The sequence below is a fragment of the Channa argus genome, chromosome 4 (assembly GCF_033026475.1).
Source record: "Channa argus isolate prfri chromosome 4, Channa argus male v1.0, whole genome shotgun sequence".
Lineage (NCBI taxonomy): Eukaryota > Metazoa > Chordata > Actinopteri > Anabantiformes > Channidae > Channa > Channa argus.
This window is the reverse complement of record NC_090200.1, coordinates 11,847,425-11,867,909: the sequence shown is the minus strand read 5'-3', so window position 1 is coordinate 11,867,909 and position 20,485 is coordinate 11,847,425. Positions and strand designations below refer to the sequence as shown.

Sequence of the window (20,485 nt, the reverse complement as noted above, 5' to 3'; positions counted from 1 at the left end):
TATGTTTGGTGTTTACAGCATAGTGGTGGGTTAATCTAGAGCAGAGAGGCGGTGTATGCTGCTGTAAAAGGGGAAAAAGTTGGAGAATCCTGTGGAAAAGGGGATTCTGATGGAAAATCCATGAAAAAAAGTAACGGTGAAGAAGTAGAAAAACAAATTCGAGCACTGCTGAACCCGAGAGGAGAGACAGAGAGGTACAGGGTTGGAAAAAGAGTGAAAGGGAGACTGAACAAGGGGTGGGGGATCAAGTGGGTGAGCAGCAGACAGAGACAGGGAAGGAGAGGGAGGTGAAGAGAGCAGAAGAGGGAGGGAGAAAGGAGGTGTGATAGTCAGTGGGAGAGGAGGAGACATTCTGGTGGATGGGCAAAAAGACAAAGGAAAGAGGAGAGTGAAAGCGATCTGTCAGAGGGTTGGTGAGGATTGTAGAAACTAGCAAATGCATAGAGATAAGACTGCCAAGATCTCAGGAGAGGGATACAAGAGTGCTATGTAGAGTAACAGTGGTTTGGTGAGAGGTAAAGAGAAGGGGGGGGGGGGGGGGGGGGGAAGAAAGAGATTATGGAGAAAAACAAAGTGATAGACTGGCAGAGAGAGAAGAGCTAGATGAGAGAGAGAGGAGTGAGGCCGTTTCATAGAGCGCATACAGCACGCGTGGGGCTGGTGTTAAAGCAAGTGGGAGGGAGGGAGGGTGGGAGGAGAGAGGGAAAAGAGGGAGGGGGTGAAGTATTTAAACGCCGGAGCAGGACAGCACAGGCGAAGCTCTAAACTCCCTGAGAGTGAAGGTAGGACAGGGAGAGGAAGAAGAAGAACAGAGCTCTACAGTTTTTGCCAGAGCCAAGACCACACATTTATAGCACTTACAAATACACTCAGACACGCACTCTCACACACGCACTTTTGGACTTTCGGCTCATTTGTGGACTCCAAAAGCTGTCCTCTGGAACTCTACCTGTGCCTTCTTTACTCCCACTCACCATTCTCCTCACCTTTTTACTCACCTCCAGTCCCTCAGTCCCTCGCAAGGTGAGGGCAAATGGCCATGGTGCTGGCCTCTCTTGGGGGTGCCTTAGGCTGTGTTCTGCTGGTCCTTGTTGTGGGGAGCAGCAGCATGGATTTTGGGGCACCCCCTGCAAATCTCTACCCCCGTTTCAATCCCTTCTTCTTCCTGTGTACCCACCATGGGGAGCTGGAGGGAGTCGGAGTGGCAGAAGGTGGCGGAGAGGTGCTACTCACCCTCCAAATTACAGGCAACCCCACAGCCTACACTCCAGGACAGGAGTACCAAGGTGAGCACACTTACTGCCGTGTCCACTTTTTGCTGCATGCAGAAGATAAGATAAGTCCTATCTATTGTTAAAGTCACTAGTGAAAAGGTTAGAAGTAGTCTTTTAAAATAATCAGGTTGCAAATTTCACTAATTGTGCAAATATAATTTTGTCTTTCGTAAAAGGAATTCACATTGAAATGCAGATGTTTTTTGTTGAACGCATGTTGACATATGCTTAAATATATTTCTTTTAATTATAATATTTAAAAAATTGTAATTGTAAAACGTGTAATTGAACACATTTTCTCACAGGTGTTTTGCCTCAAATACAAGGTTCTGCTCGGGAATTAGTGCATGGTGGCAGTTGTTGGAAACCAGCATTTATGTAACTGTAATAAGTAGTGATGCTGAGTGGGACTCCTGCTTAATGCTATGAGCAGCTTTGGTGTTTCACTGTGCTGTGATCCTGATGCTCTATGTGTAGGTGGCTTCTCCACAGGACTAACAGTGAGATCCCTCCAATTGAATGAGCGTCCACATAGTGCTAGTGCGAATGAGCTAACAGAGCACCAAAGACAGAAAAAGAAAGAAATGCTCTCACTGATAGAATTAAAGATTTCGAAATCCGTGAATCATGTAAGAAGAGATGGTGTTTAATGTCCACTTTCCCACACTGATGTGCTGGAACCTGGTCTGGTCCTGATCTTCTCAAACCTCCGCAACTATTTCACTCACTCTCACCACTTAACACAAGGGACAGTGACCCGCACAGGCCACCACAGACCAAAGTCACATTCCCATGCTGCTGTCCTATTTGCTAAAAATTGGATATGTACACCATATCTGATCAGAACTAACTCCCTAAATATACACCCATTTGTGTACATTGTCCATATTTTCCTTACCCTGTCTTTGTTGTATTTTACCTAATTTAATATGACAAACAATTAATTTATTACACAGTTTTTGCTCTGTACACAACTGCATTCTATGATTACAAATATACCATTCAAAGAGGTGATTTAAAGCAGTGTAACTGTATACAGAAATAATAATATAAGAAAGCCAGAAAAACAAAACAGGAAAGAAGAGGAGTCTGGAAAAAACAGTAATATGCTCTGTCTGAAAACAACAGCTCGAATCAGTGCTCCAGTTGGGGCCGGGCTTGTTGAGAGTGGGTAGGGAGAGATTTGAATAACTAGCTGGTGGATGGGAGGGATAAAGCGCATGTAGAGGTTTAAATAATTAGCATTAGAAATGTTGTGGACTAGAAGGAGGGAGAAATTTAAATAGGGCCAAGGTTGGGATCGGATGGGGTAGGGGGACGACGAGAGGATTGAGCAGATAAGATGCCACCAGCGAGGCTTGCACAGAAAAATGACAGGGTTCCAAGCTGCTCTATCCCATGCTTTGGCACATGGTGGCAGCTCATTGTTAAATTTCTGGGGTTTTTGAGTTTGCATAAGGATGAAAGAATAAATGGCAGGTGAAACATGTCTGGCGGGTTCTTAGTTGTACAATCACAAGCAGCCCCAGTGTCTGTCTGTCGTTTCCTTCTCCCCCATCCTCTCAAACCTTTACGGTTACATTAATTCCTGTTGGTCACATCTGTCAATCCTCCTTCATCTTTTTCTACCCATGTCACTGCCCAGCTCACCGTGGCAGAATTAAGTTGCATTCGCACCAGTAAGATTAAGTGTGGATATGTTTCTGCCTGTTCTGTTAAAACAAAGAGGCAAAAGAAAGTGAAAAGAATTAACAAATGTCCTGGTGATGAGAAGAAAAGAGTTGCTGTGACATTTGTTGTTAATTTCTGTGAATGTGTTTTTATATTTCGGCATACTTTTTCTGTTTGGACTAAATTGTTTCTTTTGTCGTTACTTTTTATGTGCTCTCTTGGCTTTAGTTTTGGATTACATTTGGTCTAATCTTCTAAAAGCAATGTGTGATCTAACCACTGAAAGAGCTGCATGTGGAAATGGTGGGTGGAAGGCATTAGAGATGCTGGCCGTGTGGCTGTTTAAGGGATGTAGAAGAGAAAACTGAAGAAAGAGCGCAAAGGGGTGATGTTAGTTGAGGGAGGGAATTTTATAAAAATTAAGTGAAAGATGACCCTTTATAATAGAAACAGGGCCACTTAAGCATTCAGTGCAGAGCAACAGGACGATACTGTGTGACCGATTGGTTGTACAGTAATTGCTTTTCTGACCTGACCTCACTGCCTCTCGCCTCTCTGTTGCTTTTGAATGATAAGACCATGTGTGGGCAGAATACTCTGTGTTTGTATGTGTGTGCGTGTATGTGCGAGTGTGTGTGTTGTAGATGATTATTGTGTTTGGCTATCAAACGAATGAAATGACCAAGAAAGGTTGCCTTACTTTATATATGAAATGTTTGAGAGGGTGGTTGTATTGGCAGGGTCACGGTGGACAAAATGGAAACCGAAATGCTGTAAAAACACTCTGAACCTCTGGGCAACAGAAGTAATGAAAAGATTTGTGGAGTTTAGTGTGTTTGCATTCAGACTTTAGGGTCAATCTTGTACCAGACAAATGGAAACAAGTGTCACTCACACGCTTACTGCCCACATTCAGCCGTATCTTTCAGAAAAGAGAGCAAAGTTAAAGGAAATAAGGTCACCCTGGGATTTGAGCCGATCCTCTAAATAATCCAAAAAACCTTTCGAACCACTTTTGCTACACTCAAGAAGTAGTTCTTTATTTCTGTAATGTCAAAGCTTTTTTAAATTTTGTTTCTGACCTCTTTTAACACTGCTACAGGAATGTGAGATGTTCTCCACACAGCAACCACATGTTTATAGGAAGCAAAATCAGAATACAAATCCCACAGCTCTGCTTCTAAATATTATTAATCAGAAAGTGCTGTTTTTGATTCCCCTTGTTTCTTGACTCTCTTTGGGAACATGCATTTTCATAGATGAAACTTTTTAAGAGGCGATTGTGGCACAGCAGTGGGAGAACAGGAAGAGTCAACATTCCTCCAAACAGACTGTTTTAGTATTAGAAAACATGGCCTTTCTGGTAAAGCACATTGGATTCAAATAATGAGAGAAGAAGACATCATTATAACTGTGTTATGCGGCAATGGAATGGCAGTGTGGTGTCCTCTGCAAGTCAGGGGAGACTAGCTGAAAAAACAGGTGCATGAGCAGTAATTGGGGACACTATGATTGATTGAGACTTTGAACGTCAAGGAATTTGTATAATTTTTTTTAACATTTTCTATGTCATTCTAGTTTGTAGTGATACTTATACATTGCAGATGAAAGCTATAGTTCTGTTTATGAGGTCAGTGGTTTCAAGCGCAGTGCATGTTTTTATGGAGAACGTGGTGTCAGTAAGCCTGTCAGCATTGTGTTTAGAATATTTAAACCTCCTGAGTTTTTGTTCTTACAATGAGTTTTTGTTTGTCACCATTACCATTTAAGGTTATTAATGTCAGTGTAAAGCAATAAATGAGCCATTCACACAAACCTCTGCTGAGGAAACCTAGTACAGGTACAATAGGGAATGTGACTCTCTCTCATTATATTCATTGTTTCTACACACTACTGAAAACCAAACTACCATAGTGCAACAATAGAAAATAGGAGGCGAAACACTAGAGCTGCTTAGAGAACAAGTTGACTGTACAGACTATAATAGCAAAGTGGTCTCTGTAAGGGAGCTCTGCAGCAGTCTGTATTCCATTGACCTTTTCATATGTAAATGATTGAAGAGGCCCAAAAAACAATCAACATTTCAAGGAGCTTGAAAAGACCCAAAAAACAACCAATATTTCAAGATGCTTGAAGAGGCCCAGGTGCCCTTAAATTACCCATAGGTGTGAGCGTGAACGGTTGTCTGTGTGAATGTGTGTCTGTGTGTGTGTGTGTGTGTTGGTCTGGAGCTAGACTGCCGACCTGTCCAGGGTGTGCCCCGCCTCTCGTCCCATGACAGCTGGGATAGGCTCTAGCCCCCCCGCCACCCTATACAGAATAAGTGGTTACAGATAATGGATGGGTGGAGAGGCTCAAAAAACAATCACCATTTCAAGGAGCTTTGGACATTGCCACTAAATGATGTTCTTTATGGGAACTTGGAGATAAATTTCTCCTAACAAAATGCCATCAGCTCTTACCATGAATACATATCAGATTAAACCGTGTTAATTACTACAGCAACTCTCCTACCAACCACAAGAAACAGCTCACTGTGTCTTGCGGTGACAAACAGGCCATTATCTATCTGCAAAGTTGATTACTTGTCATTGTTGGAGTTGGAGAAGATGCATCCTGTCACTGATCCCTGTTGAAGAACAATTAAGTCATGTTAAAGTGAAAATCACAAACACAAGGCCCTGGTAATGCTGTGAACTGTGTCCATAGCAAGATGCCATCACAGGGCCTTCTTTAAGTCTTGACAAAAGACACAACTGTCTTTGTCATCAGATTGAATGCGAAAATAGCATCAATCTGGTGTGACTTCAACAACTCGTCGAATGTCACCATTGGCTTCTTTAGCACCTAACCTCTGAGGGGACCATTGATGGTCTGCTTTCTGACCTCTGACCAATTCTTGTCAGTGCTGCATTGCTTGGACTTCTGTTCGTGCAGAGTGATTAGATTTGGCTGGTGTCCCTAACCTTCCTGTCCACCAGTCTAACGCTTCTTATGTCTCTGTTCAGCAAAACTGTAGCATTTTGCATTTATGTATTTAAAACACCGGGAATAGTCTTGAAGTATTTCTTCCAGTGCAGTAAGCATTGGTTAGTGAACCATCTAAAGACTGGCCTAGTTTTCATGTACACATCCAGTTTAGGGGAACAGGAACACTGAAAAGGAGGTAAGAGTAAGGAAAGAATTGAGGGGATAGGGGCTAATGGTTTAATAGGTCTCTCTTGTGAGCAAAGGAAACGCAACATACAGATACCACTAGTATTTTCAAGTGGTCTAAAACCATGCATTTATTAGCTTTCCAGCTCTGCCTCCTGCTGCTGCGTCTGAATAGGTCACTTCACAGAGTAGAGAGAAGTGTGTCAAGTGTATTACTGTTTGTATGGGCTTGCTGGGTGTATTTGAGTGTTCTGTCTTTGCAGACATTGAATGAAGAACCATTTAAAAAGCATTGTATTCAGTGAGATATGCCAGCTTCCTTTTATATGGAGGAGCAGATGGGTGAGAAATGATAATGGATATTCATTGGGAATCTTCCCTTTGTCACATATGCACGCTTGGCCATGCACACAGCGGTCAGCGTTTAGTGGGTGATCCATCATGACATAGAGACAGGTCAGATGTTCCGCTGCCTAAATACAAATGTCCTGATCAGTGGGCTATTACAATTCTTTGTGTTGATATTACAACAGGATATGTGACATAATAATATGAACAGGAGGCTCCTTTATCTCCTGTTGGGTGCTAAACGGCAGTGTCAATTTGTTTTCACAAGAATATGCTGTAGCTATCATAACATACTGTATAAACCCATGACAATGATTTGACAAGAAAAAAGACTTTAAAAGACAAATGACAATTAGAACAAACACCCAGTGTATGACATATTTGACCTGATTCTGACTTTGCATTTTCTCCCAGACAGGAAGCGAATCACTGCAGCTCTTGAAAATTTGAAACCATGATAGCTGAGATGGCCCAAATGCCATCTGTATGCTACGACTCTGTAAAATTGATTTACTGCATCAGGGCAAAATGAATTGCCTCGGATAACAGTGACATTGTTAGCCTTTGCCAGACTGGTGCCAGAATAATGCTGCATGGCACCAGGTGTGGTTGAAATAGCTGCAACCGAAGGCTGAGTGGATCCTGGCAAGGCCGAGAAATGTGCTTGTGCCAGTCTTATCTGGGCAAGCTGCACGTAACTCTTAAATGTTTTATTTTCAATTTCCTCAATGGATTCATTTTCCAGCCAAAACAAGAAAGCTCTTAACAAGCAAATGTGAGTTGTGTTTTCAGTACGTTTCATGAGTGGGCAGACGAGTGGGCGTAAGTATTTTCAGGATGTTGGAGTGTGTGCTTGCCTGTTGGGGGTGTGCCTGATTTGAAGTGCCACTCTGTTGATAAAACAAGTTAGGGTGTACAGATGCTCAACTCTGCTATCCTAGTATGTACTTGCTTCTGTATTTTCCTGTGTCCTTTTCTGGTGTCTGGACGCTTATGTTTAGACAACACAAGCACAGCAGATTCCATTCCTGGCACAACATAGAGACATCATGAGTTCTTCCACCCTGGGAGAAAAAAAGCATTTGGTTGAATTTTTGTTGACAACTTGCTTAGATTTCTGTGGTTGTCGAAGTTTTAGGAAGGCTATTATTCAATCACTACTTCATACTAAAACAGTTTTCTTGATAAAGTATAGTGATAAATACAACACTAGCTCACACTAAACCCTGAACATGTAAAGAGGAATCTCAACCACAATGTATTTACTCCCAGTAAAAACTAATTAATAGTTATTGGCAGTTCCCCCACCCCCCCCCTACCTGTACCACTTTGATGTCTACTTCAATCTTAGAAATAAGTTGTAAACCTATTTTATTCTTTTTAGGAAGCCCAGATAGCAGATCTGCATATGACATAAAGAGGTCCGTGTGTCTATGCAAACTCATGCTAATGTCTCCATCTCAATCTTCCTCATAACAATAGACCTGTGTTCATTCTCCTTGAGGAGTACCAAGTGGCTCTAAGCCGGATTTTAAAAAGTGATGGATCCTTTTGAAACATTCCTACCCTCCTCCCAATTCTTCGTGCTGGTGTTGTTCTCATGGGGTGGTTTCCCAGCTACTGCTGATTGGCGTGTCAGCCTCTTCCTTTTAGAGAATGGAGGTCCTGTTGGAGGATTGTGTACCTCCTCCCTGTTCTTCTCCTCCTCTTGCTCTGGATCCTTCTCCTGGCGGTTTCATTGAGAGAGCTGTAATCACTGCTTGGGGGCCAATGTGTCGTCTGTGCCGATAGCATTCAGAGGTCCTTGTAGCTTTCTAATGGACCCACTACAGAGAGGTTGCATGGTGCTACTGGCTGGGTGCTGGGCGCATGGCACATGAACAGGCGGATTAGCCCCCTAGTTCAGCACCAACAGCAGGCTGGCAGAAACAGATTACACATCTGCACACATGCACAAGCTCACACATATTACTGTGGAAAGTCACAGCGTTGGTGAGGGAGGTGGTGTTTACAGGGCCCCTGAAAATACTTAATTCCTCTAATGCTCTATGGCGATATTGCACATATCAAACCCAGTACCTCCAAAACATGGACCCCACAGGTCCATTTGTGATTGAGTGAGCTTTGACTCAGGTTTAGAACATCCACTAAAATTCTCCCTGTAGACAACAAAAAAACATTGTGTATTTATACGTTGTCTGAGCAAGACTTCTAAAATGCAAGATTAGCTTTACCTTTTATGTGTCATCAAAAGATACTGTCACTAAAGGTCTTTGAAATGGTATATCAGTGAACTAGTGTTGTATTAGATAAACCAAGGATTGGCAAATGGATCAGCACATCTTACACTTGAGTGGATCTGGTGTTTGGCTGTACCTTGCCCTTCAAGGAGCATGTGAAAGGCAACCAAAATTCACAACTATAGACGTTAGGACTGAAAAATAAATTAGACACCTTCCTGCTTCACTCCAACTTAAGGGACAGTGTTCCCCTCCCATTGGCTGATCACTGTTTTTGCCTTTACTATTTCATCAATGCGGAGCTGGGAAAAGTTTTCTGATACCTATTGCCAAATGCTTCTTTTCATGGAGACCCAGAATATAAAGTTTACAAAGTTAAAGTTTTTGTCGCACCTCAGCATTTGACACAACCTTTTTTGGAGATGGACGTCGTGGTTTTTGCATCCTGTTTGATGTCTCAGTGAAATTGCTAGCACACACAAAGAAGTGAATATGTCTGCATATTCAACCTTGCATTTATTGGCATCCATGCAAGATGTAGGACACCGAATTATCAAAATGTAATTGTGAAACCCTAAAACCCTAAAACTACTTGTAGGTGACCGGGGCTTTAAATGAAGCTGGGGCAAAGTTTGCGAAGGATGACGACTAAATCACTGACCCAATGCTATAAACAGCAGGGATTATAAATTTGGAATTTTTGGTTACAAATACACCAATTACCAATCAAGGTAACTTAGCACAGTACACTCTGCAAATACAGTTGACAACCAGGGTGATTAAAATGACCTTCCTTTGTGATTATCATGAAAACAATTCCCTCAATAACCATGATAAACTGATACGTAAGTCTCAATCAACAAATGTTCTGCATCTAGGTCAACCCAGTTTCACAATCATCCAATTAGACCTCTGTAACTGGGTTACTGTATATAGTGGGCATGTTTTGGGCCACAACAAGGAAAACACACACGCTGTTGGAGAGTTAAAAAATGAGATAATGTAGGTAGTGTCAGATGTCCTTACAAGACACTGACATTGTGATGTAGAGAGGTCACAAACCTGCTGGTGTTGCAGTGTAGCTCTCCTGCAGCATATTCTCCTTCTTCATGATGCAATCAATTTTATATTGTGCCCCAGTCCTTTTTGCAGCAAAACAATCCCACCACATGAATATTATAGCATTATATAAGGCCTTTGTTGTTTTTTTTTTCAGACCAGAAGTTTGCAAATGATCATGGTGACAAAGGTCCTACCCTTCGGAGGAAGGTATGGAAATAAATTTGACAAAACATTTGTTTGTCTTCACACGTATCTGGACAGTGGAGGATAAAGTCTTATGTAGTCACTGAGTTGTCTTATTAGCAGCAGAAGTCTAAGCTAGAGGTTAAGGAAAAAAGAGGTACGGTATAAAAGGGGAGATGGTGGAAGTGTGACAGCATTAATTACAGCAGTGAGTGCATTCTTAACAAGCTGAGCTGGTGTGATTAAGACTGCATGTCAAGGGAAATGCTCCCCATTGATCTACTGCCAGCAGAGACCATCGAGTCTCTCATTATTACAACCAGCCTGTTAATTAGAAATCAATTTTTCCCCTTCCTTTATTATGCCCCCCCTCCACACCACTGTGCCACTCCACTGCCACTCAAAAAATTCATACCCAAATGCTACGGAGACACGTCCGACATTGGCTAATGTCCGTACTTTTTCATTTAGCTGGCCATAATGTGTGATTTCCATGCCAAGAAAGAGTAGAGAGGGAGGAGGAAAATAGTGTGGCACAATATCCTGCCTTCCTTTCCAGCTCCCAGGATATCATGGAGCTCTCAAAAGAATTTGTCAAACTTTTCAAGTTCGCTAGCTAAAAGCTGTTATTGTGTTTCCATATGATTATCATATATTTACTTGTAGTTGAGTTGTCAATGCATTAAGTAGCTAATCATGATTAATCACAAATTAATTGCATTTGTCAAAATAAGAGTGGAGAATTGGTACTAATTGAACTGACTAGGTGAACCTAATGCACTGATAACTGGGTGAAAATTAATTGGAGTTAATTCATTTCTACACATAGACTTAAAATGTGTAATTATCTAAATACTGTATGCAGTAATCACAGGCAGAGCCTACATCCCCATTTTGCATTTATACTTGTTTGACAGGTATTTTAATAAACCACCTTTATTGGCTTTTTGCTTGCTGAGTAATTTTCAGGATCATTTTATAGTAAAAAAAAGTTTACCTCAGCTGGGCTCTCTGAAAACCACAACTATAACATCACATCCACTGTATCACTCAGTGGACTGTTCTAGTGCAAATAAAAGAAGAAGTGGTCTGTATTCCTACTCCAATTCATAATAACCCCTGTAGTGCAGAAACTATTCAGACACCCTTCACCTTTTCAAACTTTATGTTGCAAAATTTTGAGCACTACAGTTGTTTGAGTTCATTTTTTTCTTATTAAGCTACACTCAATTTCAATGACAAAGTAAAAATAGAATTATAGAAATGTCTGTAAATTTATTAAAAAGAAAACCTGAAATATTACATGTACATAAGTATTTAGACCTTTTACTCAGAACTCACTTTTGATAGCAATTATAGCCCAGTCTTTTTGGGTATGGGTATAAGCTTAGCCCACCTGGATCAGGGGATTTATGCCATTCCTCTTTCCAAATCCTCTTAAGCTCAGTCAGGTTGCATAGGGACTGTCAGTGGACAGCCATTTTCAGGTTTCTCCAGAGATCTTCAATATTAAAATTCACAGAGTTGTCTCTTAAGCCACTCCTGTATGTGTCCTGGCTGTGTGCTTAGGATTGGTGTCATGTTGGACATTGTACCTTCTGCTCAGTTTGAAGTCCTGAGTTGCGTGGAATAGGTTTTAATTGAGGATATCTCTGTACTTCACTCCATTCAGCTTTTATTCAACTGTTACCAATCTTCCAGTCCCTGCTGGTGAAAAACAACGCAATAGCATGATGCTGCCACCACCATGCTTCACTGTAGGGATGTTATTTGGCAGGTGAAGGACGATGCCTGGTTTTCTCCAAACACAATGTTTAGAATGTAGGCCAAACACTTCAATTTTGGATTAATCAGACCAGAGAATCTTATTCCTCAAAGAAACTCCAAGCAGATGTTGATAAGTTTGGACTGAGGACAGGCTTCTTTTTAGCCGCTCTGCTATAAACCTCAGATCAGTGGAGGGCTGCAGTGATAGTTGTCCTTCTGGAGTCCTGGTTGTGCCAAACTTTTCCATGTGGAAATTATGGAGACCACTGTGCTCTGTGGAACCTGCAGTTTAGCTGAACTTTTTCGTAGCCTTGCATAGATCTGTGCCTTCCTTTGCCCTGTCTCTGAGCTCTGCAGGTCGTTCCTTTGACCTAATGCCCTCATCATACAGTATGATATAGTGATATAGTAGTCTGCACTGTAAACTGTAAGGCCTTCTATAGAGTAGTATGTGCCATGTCCAATCAATTTAATTTACCACAAGGGGACTCCAGTCAAGGTGTAGAAACATTTCAGCAAAGATCAAGGGGGGACTGTGGCGCAGGATGGTAGAGTGGTCGTTTACCAATTCTACAGTTGTTCCGGCTCCTCATAACAAAGTGTCATTGAGCAAGACACTGGACCCCAACATAGTTGCTCCCAGTGAGTGTCATACCTGGGAGCATAGCAGCTCCCCCATCGGTGCGTTACTTTGTGTGTGTGATTGTGAGTGAGAATGGGTGAATGAGAAGCATTGTAAAGCGCTTTGAGTGCCAATAGGCAGAACATTGCAATATAAGTGCAGACCATTTACCATTTATCAAGAGAAATGGGAAGCACCTCAGCTAAATTTCTAGCATTGTTGCACAGGGTCTGAATACTAAGGTCAATGTAATATTTCAGTTTTTTTTTTTTTAACAGACATTTTTAGGGTACTAAGTGTAGATTAATGAGAAAAAAATGTATTGGAAAATTGTAGTATCAGGCTGCAGCATAACAAATTGTAAGAAAGTAAAGGGGGTCTGAATGGTTTCTAAATGGGCTGTATTTATGCATCTGTATGCAAAAGGAAGATGCACTGCAAAAGCTCATATTTATGAATGAATCAAATAAAACCACTGCTCTTCATGGTTATTTCTTTTTTGTCAAAAGTTGTCCAGCAACAATGTTATGTTCAAACTAAAGCAGTTGTTAGATAGATATGGAAACTTTGATTTAAAAAAACAGCTACAGTTTGAAGTGTCACCCAAAGAGGATGGGTAAGAGGAAGAAAGGTGCGCCTGGTGTTAACTCATTCAGTTTCATGCTGAAGCTTTAGTTAGCCTACAGTATGCGGTATTGGAAATACAGAAATGAAAATTCAGCAAGACCAAACAGCAGGATTCTTTGTATTTGTAAATATGGAAATAAAGTATTTATCTTTAGGCAATATCATCTCTCTTGGCAGTAGTTCAGCAGAAGCAGTTTAAGTCATTTTAATAATATGACTTCAGATCAACGGCTTTTGGCTTCACCCTTTAGGGCTTCACCACAGCAAAAGGTGTTTCGCATGTTGTTTTGGCATGAATTTTTACGAAGGATGCCCTTCCTGTCATAACCCTTCCATTATATCTGTACCAAGGTGGCTGGGTGGGGTGGTATTTGAATCCACGGTCTTCTGCATTCCAACCCAATGCTCTACCACTGAGCCACCAGTCCCCCTAATAATAATATTTCAAGTTTGGCCTATTTGTGTGTTATGTGTGACCAACAACAGGCCTCTCCTTGGCATATCGTGTTGTATATTTTGTAGTAAAGTAGCATTACCAGAATTTGAAGCAGCTTTATTATTATGTTGTGTAGAATGGATTACCAAAAGTTCATTTTCAAACTTGGATCTATCATATCTCCTCTTTTATTAAAGAATTATGCAGTCTGGACAGACCAGAGGTTAAATGACAAAGGGAATTCATTGCTCTTTCTCATACTAGTTATTGCATATGATGGCCTGTGGGACAATTTTCTAGAGCATGCATGCTCTGAGGATTTGGAGGAGTTAAATTTTTAGCACCTTGGTCATAGCGCTGCAGACCTATATCAGTTCTGTGCTGTCATTGTTAAATTAAGAATTATTATCCTTGACAATAACACTGTGGTGTTGCTGTGAATACATATACATACATATACAGATCCCCTCTTTGCTTGTCATGTTAAAAATTGCTTTCTTGATTGAATAATGATTTTAAGGGATGTGAATTCTGTGGCTTGATAGGTTTTTTTTTCTTGTCCAAAGTATCAAGGTTGTATTTTGACAGATGCATTTGTGAAGTTACTAGTTATGGGAAGCTGTTTGAGGTCAGTAGCTTAGTGTCCCTGAAAGGACCATAACAGGCAGAGGTTATACAGTTTGGGACTGACAGCTTTGGCTTTATTTCAGTACTTCCTTTCTGGTTCCTCTGAAGAGAGCTCCCAATGGAACAGGTGAGATGGAAAGGGAGTTATGCAACAGGGTTGTTCTGTGTCCAGTTTCTGCATTTTGTCTGCGTGTACTTTCACAGCTGGCGTGCTGCTTGGCTGTGTGTATTTGTCTGTATGTGTCTGTGTATAAATGGGATTCTCTAGTGTGTTATTGAGGTGTATGGCTGCTTCCCTGCTACAGCTTTGATTTATTTGTATTTAGTGTGTGTTTGTGGCTGTGTGTTTTGCATCTCTCTCATATGTATGGAAGCAGTTGTGGTTTGGGTCTCCCTTTATTTTTTGAGGTTGTCTGGGCTTTTAATGTTCCACATTCCTTGGATTCTCTCTTTAACAGACTACACAGTTGCAAGTTTTCTATGTGTATTTTCTGGTTAATGATAAATGATAGTGTGTTCACACATTCATTATTGCTTTGAAAAGTACAGGAAGGTGGTTTGCATATCAGGCTACTGACCTCAAACAGCTTCCCATAAATACTATACAAACCAAAGTAGTAAAATCACAAATGTTGTAGTGTCCAAAGTAGCAGTGTCAGTTTGAAGCTGTGTCCCATGGAATATATTTCAGGACAGGACTCTCATCATTCTGTGTAGCCGTTTTAAAAAGCTGGACTTACTTTACTGTGTCTACGTACCGTGTTAAATACAGTAACTGTGAATTAACAACTTCATGTTGTCTAAATACAGGTTAGTAGTTGTGGCTAACTTAAAATGTACGGACTGGGATACACCAAGCCAACATCAAAGAACTTGTAAAGATGAAGTCCAACTTCTATGTTGGCTCACGGTGGGATTTTCTGGAACGACAAGTGGTGCTACAACACGCTACAACACACCACAGTTGATGGCACATTCTCCACTTACATGAGAAGACACGCTGTACGATCTGTGACCGGTCACAGTTATTGTCCCCACAAAAAGAAATTTGTACAATGGGTTTATTGCTGAGGTCATAGTGAGGTCAACTATGACCTCATTATTAAACACATAATAATTATCCCCTTTTTGACAGTACCAATTTAAAACTGACAAATTATAAACTTGGTTTGCAATAGATTTTATATGTGTACCAAATTAACCAAGTGGCCATTGAGTGTGAGTGTAATTATTAAAAGACCAGGTTGCAAAGCTGTTTGGCTGCAGTTTTTTTTTTAATTATTATTATTTTTTTAATCTGCAGAACACATGAGGTTGATCAGAAACAGCTCACTATCCATTCGAGGCAGTCACAAAACAACAGAGGGAGGGAATCATGTTGTTCCTGAAGCCTATTACAATATCTTAGCAAATTTCTTAGCAAATTGAGAGCCTCATAGCAGAGATTGGTAGGATTCTGTGTGGTGTTTGAGGCCTTTGTACAATAAATGTACTATATGAATATTGTTGAAAGCCCACAGAAATAATTTTCTATCGCAACTAATCTCAGGTATTAAGAATTGCCTTTAAGTTGTCACAGTGTGATATGCTTCATCAAAAAATGTACTGCTCAGTTAGAAACTATCATAGTCATAACTGATTTTGCCCTTTCTATGACAATGCATTCTCATAGAGGTTGTACTTAAACATCAAATGCCAACTTTCTTGCACATCACTAAGAATAAAAAGCATACATGGTACATTGTGTGCAGAATCTTATCATCTATACAGAAGAGCCCTTGCAGATGTAAAAATTGCCATCTGAACAAATCTTGACAAAAGTCAAGAAAAGGATAAGAATTCACTTTTAAATGAAGAATCTCCTGAACATATAAACACAGGCTTTTTGTGTAAAAAACTTATACACACATACTCATGTTTAAGCATGTGACACATAGGCCCATATCAATGTAAACAAGCAAGCATACATTACATCCTATCAGAGCCACACAATGAAGTGTGATTGTGAAGCAGATTATGTGTGAGGAACAGGATGCTTGTGACAGAGCTGCCTCTTCACTCTCCGGCTGTTGCATGGGTGAAGCCAAGTTAGGCAGGGAAGAAGGCTTCAACTCCCCTCTATGGTAAAGAAAGTAGAACCTCAATGAAGCAAGCAAATTGGACAGCAAACAAGACTTCACTGCACATTATGATCTCTGGCTATTACCATGAAAGGATCTGTTAACTGCTCTTGAGAGATGAAATACTTTTATTTAGCTCTTTGGAAAACATGTTTGAGATGGTATAGTTAAGCAGACCTGTAGAAGCTCGGTGGCTAATATGTTGTCTGTGATCTGGTGTTTCACAGCAGCAGATGGCAGTGCAGGCAGGCCAGGATGGTGCCAGGAGGTTACGCAATGGAATGATTCCTCTAAGACCTGACTGGAACACCACATGACACATATATGTGCAGAAACACACTTCCCACACGATTGTCTGAAACTACAAAGACTGTAAGAAAGCATACTTGCTTGATTCAGTTTCTCTGCAAATCCTTGAACTTGTCATCTTGAACTTGTCAGTTTAAAGAGCTGTTCTGTTTCCTTATCAGAGAAAATAGCAGTCTGCCCTTAATGGTGTCCCGTTCATGCGACTAACAGTTTTAACCATTTCAGGAAGCTTAGACTGAAGTGGCATCCCGACACTGGTGTGGCCACGGAAACAGATGGAACTATAGCCTCCCCATGGTCTGGCCTTCATTTCCTGGTCCTCTCTGGGGCACGTGTGTGTCTGCCAGTGGGATATGGGTCAGATGGTCAGCTATCTTTATCCAAATTGTTGCCAGGAAAACAGCCATCCATTTAAAAGCAGAAAGGGTTTCCTCCTGATTTTTTCAAGGATATTGTGTCACAGTATCTTTTATTTATTTTTTTGAAATTGTCTTGGACACATGCATTTTGTTACTATGTAGCTCGTCCTACCTTATGCTGTGATTAGGACACAATACAACCTATTGTCTTTCTATGGCAAATCTGCGTTTTCCTGTCAGAACCTAGTTGTGTAGTTAGGAGACATCTTTTAAGTTTCAAAAACTTTTTCCAACAGTTGTGTAAGTGAAGTAATTGTTATGAATGTGGGTGTGGTGAAGACTGGTGGGTGTGTTTGTACACAAACAGCAATAAGGAGCTGTTCAGGCCATGCCAACCACATGGGGAATTCACTACAAGAAGACTAAACTGTGCCGTTATTCAGGTTTTCTCTCAGAGCTTAAACTTCCTGTCCAGCTCCTGTGTAATCCCTCTCAAAGTTGTTTTCTAAGAATAAGCTCATGGCAAGTGTTGGCAACCACAGGACTGACACACGCTATATGGAGACATTACCTATGCTTTAGGATGCCACTGGGCCCTATTTCTAGGTACTGAATGTGCTTGCTGTCCCACCAATAAAGTGAACCATTCACACTAGTTTAGAATTTCCAGCATGAGCAAAACATTGGCTTCTAGAATTTAATAGACCGGCTTCTTGTTTAAGGATTGTGCCAAAACCAATCATGCTACCTCACTGCTTGCACTACTGTAAATAAAGAAAAAAATACCAAAGAAAAACATATTCTCCTTCCACAGGTGCATTCGTGTCTAGAGATTTCACCTGTCTGGGACTAGTACAAAACTGTACTCTAGTAGCTAATGTAAAATTAAAACATTTATTCATTGTCTTCATCCAGTATCTTGCTTGTTGAAGATAGTTTTACATCACTCAGTATAAGATGATGCACTGTTGGAAACCAGAAGCTAATGCGATCTTGTTTTTCTAGATTACCAGCTGGTCAGAGGAAGTCAGGGGAAATCCTGGCTGAAATATTAAACAAATTCAAACCAAAAGTTGGTGAGACAGGACAAGTAATAAAATATTCTGCACATGAATAAACTTATATTGAAAATGGTTTACTGGCAACAATTTGGGATCCTTTTTGTGTGGAATAGATTGCCACAGATGATTCATTTTCCATTACTGATTAGTCAACAGTTAGGGTGTACACTGTGTGTGTCAGCTTGAGCTCTGAGGGACCTGAAAGCAAAGCCAGTTTTGTACTTGTGAATGTGTGTTTTGTTGCATTGTTCAATGTGCACGCACTTTGTGCCTTAACATTACTCCTGATACATCCAGAGAAGTGAAGAAAGCCCCAGGCCCATCAATAGTTGAGTAGGAGCACAGTTGTGTGTCTGTAATGAGGCATACCACATCGCATCATCAATATTAGATGCTGGTTTAGGGCCCAGGGATGTGGTTTGTGGTGTGCTCAAGAATAAGCTTGCACATGTGGGTGTGAGTGCTGTGCATACAGTGCAATGAATGTTTTGCAAATCCTTAGTTGCACATGCTACTGCAGTCACCGGACTCGTCCACGTAGATGCAAACGTCCTGATGTGCTGTTGAAATAGGATGGAGAAAGCAAAGTGTCCTATGCAGAGTAGACCACTTCTCTTTTGTGTGCTATATTTGTTATAAAAAGCCACTAGTTTGAAATGGACTGTAATAATATTTTCAACCTAATGTTGTAGTATGGTGAAGAAAATTTTAAATGCAGTCCAGATGTTAGCATGAATGCTAGTCTAACACCTCCTTTGTTTACACATGAACAAACCATACACAAGTGCAGGAATGTGTGCATACACATACACATGTACAGAACCTGCTTATATGTTGGAAGATGTGTACACGTAATAAAAGTTCATCACCATTCCCGCCTCATGCCTTTCCATCCCCATGAGCTAAGCGAACAGTACTCCAGAATGAAGTATGGACAAGAATGTTAAAGGCTACCATCAAAGGCTGTCAGCCTCTTCCTTTAGATCTGTGTGTGTGTGTGTGTGTGTGTGTGTGTGTGTGTGTGTGTGTGTAGTACCCCCACAGGTGATTGGATCCGATCTCATCTGATTGGCTCATCTGTAAGATGCATTCCACTGGCAAGTCAGAAAAGGGTGTTAGAGGCCTGTCTAAATAATTTAAATCTTGCATTTGTATTGATCAGGTAGTGCTTCTCTCCATGGACTTCTCCACTACCCCCCATCTCTCCATACCTCTTTGCCTCTGTTCGTGTTTTTTTTTTGATTGTGACCTTGTGCCCCCAGCTTTACCTTCCCTCCAACTCTTCTCCCAACCTCCACATCAAACAGAGTGCAGGTAAAATGGTTCGAGGGAGCAGAAAATGCATGAGAAAAGAGTAGATGGGGAAACTGCAGAGGAGCGCATTTGTTACTATGATTCCTCAAATGGGAGTAAGGCAGAGTGTGAGTGACTGGAAGAAAAGTGTAAGTGGTGGATAAAGAGAGAAATAGCATGGTGAAGGCAGAAAGGAATATCGTGTGTGTGTGTGTGTGTGTGCTTGTGGCTCATATGCAAGTGTCTGTGAGAATTAATAGTGTGTCTTTAGCCTTGGTCATGCAGGTCAGTGGAAATGCTCGTATTGTGTGTACGCTGACCTCTTCAAGCCCAGTCCATTACTCCATTAAATACTGCGTCATGCTATGGCCTTGTATCAAGAAAACATAATGCAAACACTGATAACAACGTCTCACCACACACTGGAATGAATTTGTTGAATGGATAATATATTCTGGGAAGCAAAAATAACACAAGAGGAACACATGTATGAAGAGTATGAAAGTGATAATTGCTTGTTTGAATGAGAAGGCTTTTTCCCTGCATTCTGTGGCTATTATGGTGTTAGAGGTGCTCTGAGCAACATGGATTGAATATGATAATGCTTCTGTTGCCAAGCAAAATATCTCTTTCTCACAATACGGCTTCTTGTAAACGCTGTACACACTAATAGAATTTGGCAGTGCTTACAGCTGACAAGAAAAAGGGATTCAGAGAAAATGCTTATTGCTCACACAATGTCATTTATTTAATGTTGCATTATTTAATTTACTAATGATAATTAGGTCTGTATTTCAATTACTTAAATATTTATATCGCTAGTAGTCATTGCAAACACCCTTCTCTATTGAAGGGTAATATTTAGAAATGGCAATTTTCATTTTTACTCAATTAAACTATAGAGCATTGAGTTCCCAGTTCTATATTGTGTATATGTCCATCATAGAACATAAAATACAACCTTAATTCCAGTGCTCTATCTGGATTTTTGTGTATAAACAGTGGGAGCAGAGAGGAGGAAATGTCTGGGTATAATAAAGAGAGTTGTGGGATGAATTATTGAGGCTTTGATATGGAGGAGAGGCAGGCTTTGCTGTGCTCTTAAGACTGGGTGTAGCACATCCAGTGTACACAGACACATGCAAAACACGCACTGACAAAAATGTTGGGCGCCTTGTGTGAGGATGTGTTAATGGAGTCACACAGAAAGAAAGACAGGGAGGGTGGACCACACAAGAGTTTGCTGTGGCCAGATTCCCATTTCCAAACACATCAAGCCCAAAAAAATTAATGCGCTGAGAGAAAACTAATGTAGCCACAAAAAACACAC

General features: G+C 40.8%; 1 protein-coding gene and 1 long non-coding RNA gene across 4 annotated transcripts in view; one reads left to right on the top strand and one right to left on the bottom strand.

Moving 5' to 3' along the window:
* Positions 1-724: 724 nt before the first annotated feature.
* reln (reelin) overlaps positions 725-20,485 on the top strand; it is a 94,081-nt gene continuing 74,320 nt past the window's right edge. For 2 of the 3 annotated variants that reach the window (XM_067501924.1, XM_067501923.1), the window contains exon 1: positions 726-1,286. In XM_067501924.1, coding sequence (XP_067358025.1) covers positions 1,034-1,286 — 253 coding nt within the window. In that variant the 5' untranslated portion in view covers positions 726-1,033. Of the gene's footprint in view, positions 1,287-20,485 lie in introns of all 3 variants that reach the window. The other variant, XM_067501922.1, reaches the window with a different exon arrangement.
* Positions 15,141-16,749, bottom strand: LOC137125846 (uncharacterized). Its single transcript, XR_010914220.1, has 3 exons — positions 16,520-16,749; positions 16,311-16,434; positions 15,141-16,131 (listed from the first exon to the last, which is right to left on the bottom strand). It is a non-coding gene; the product is annotated as an uncharacterized lncRNA (long non-coding RNA).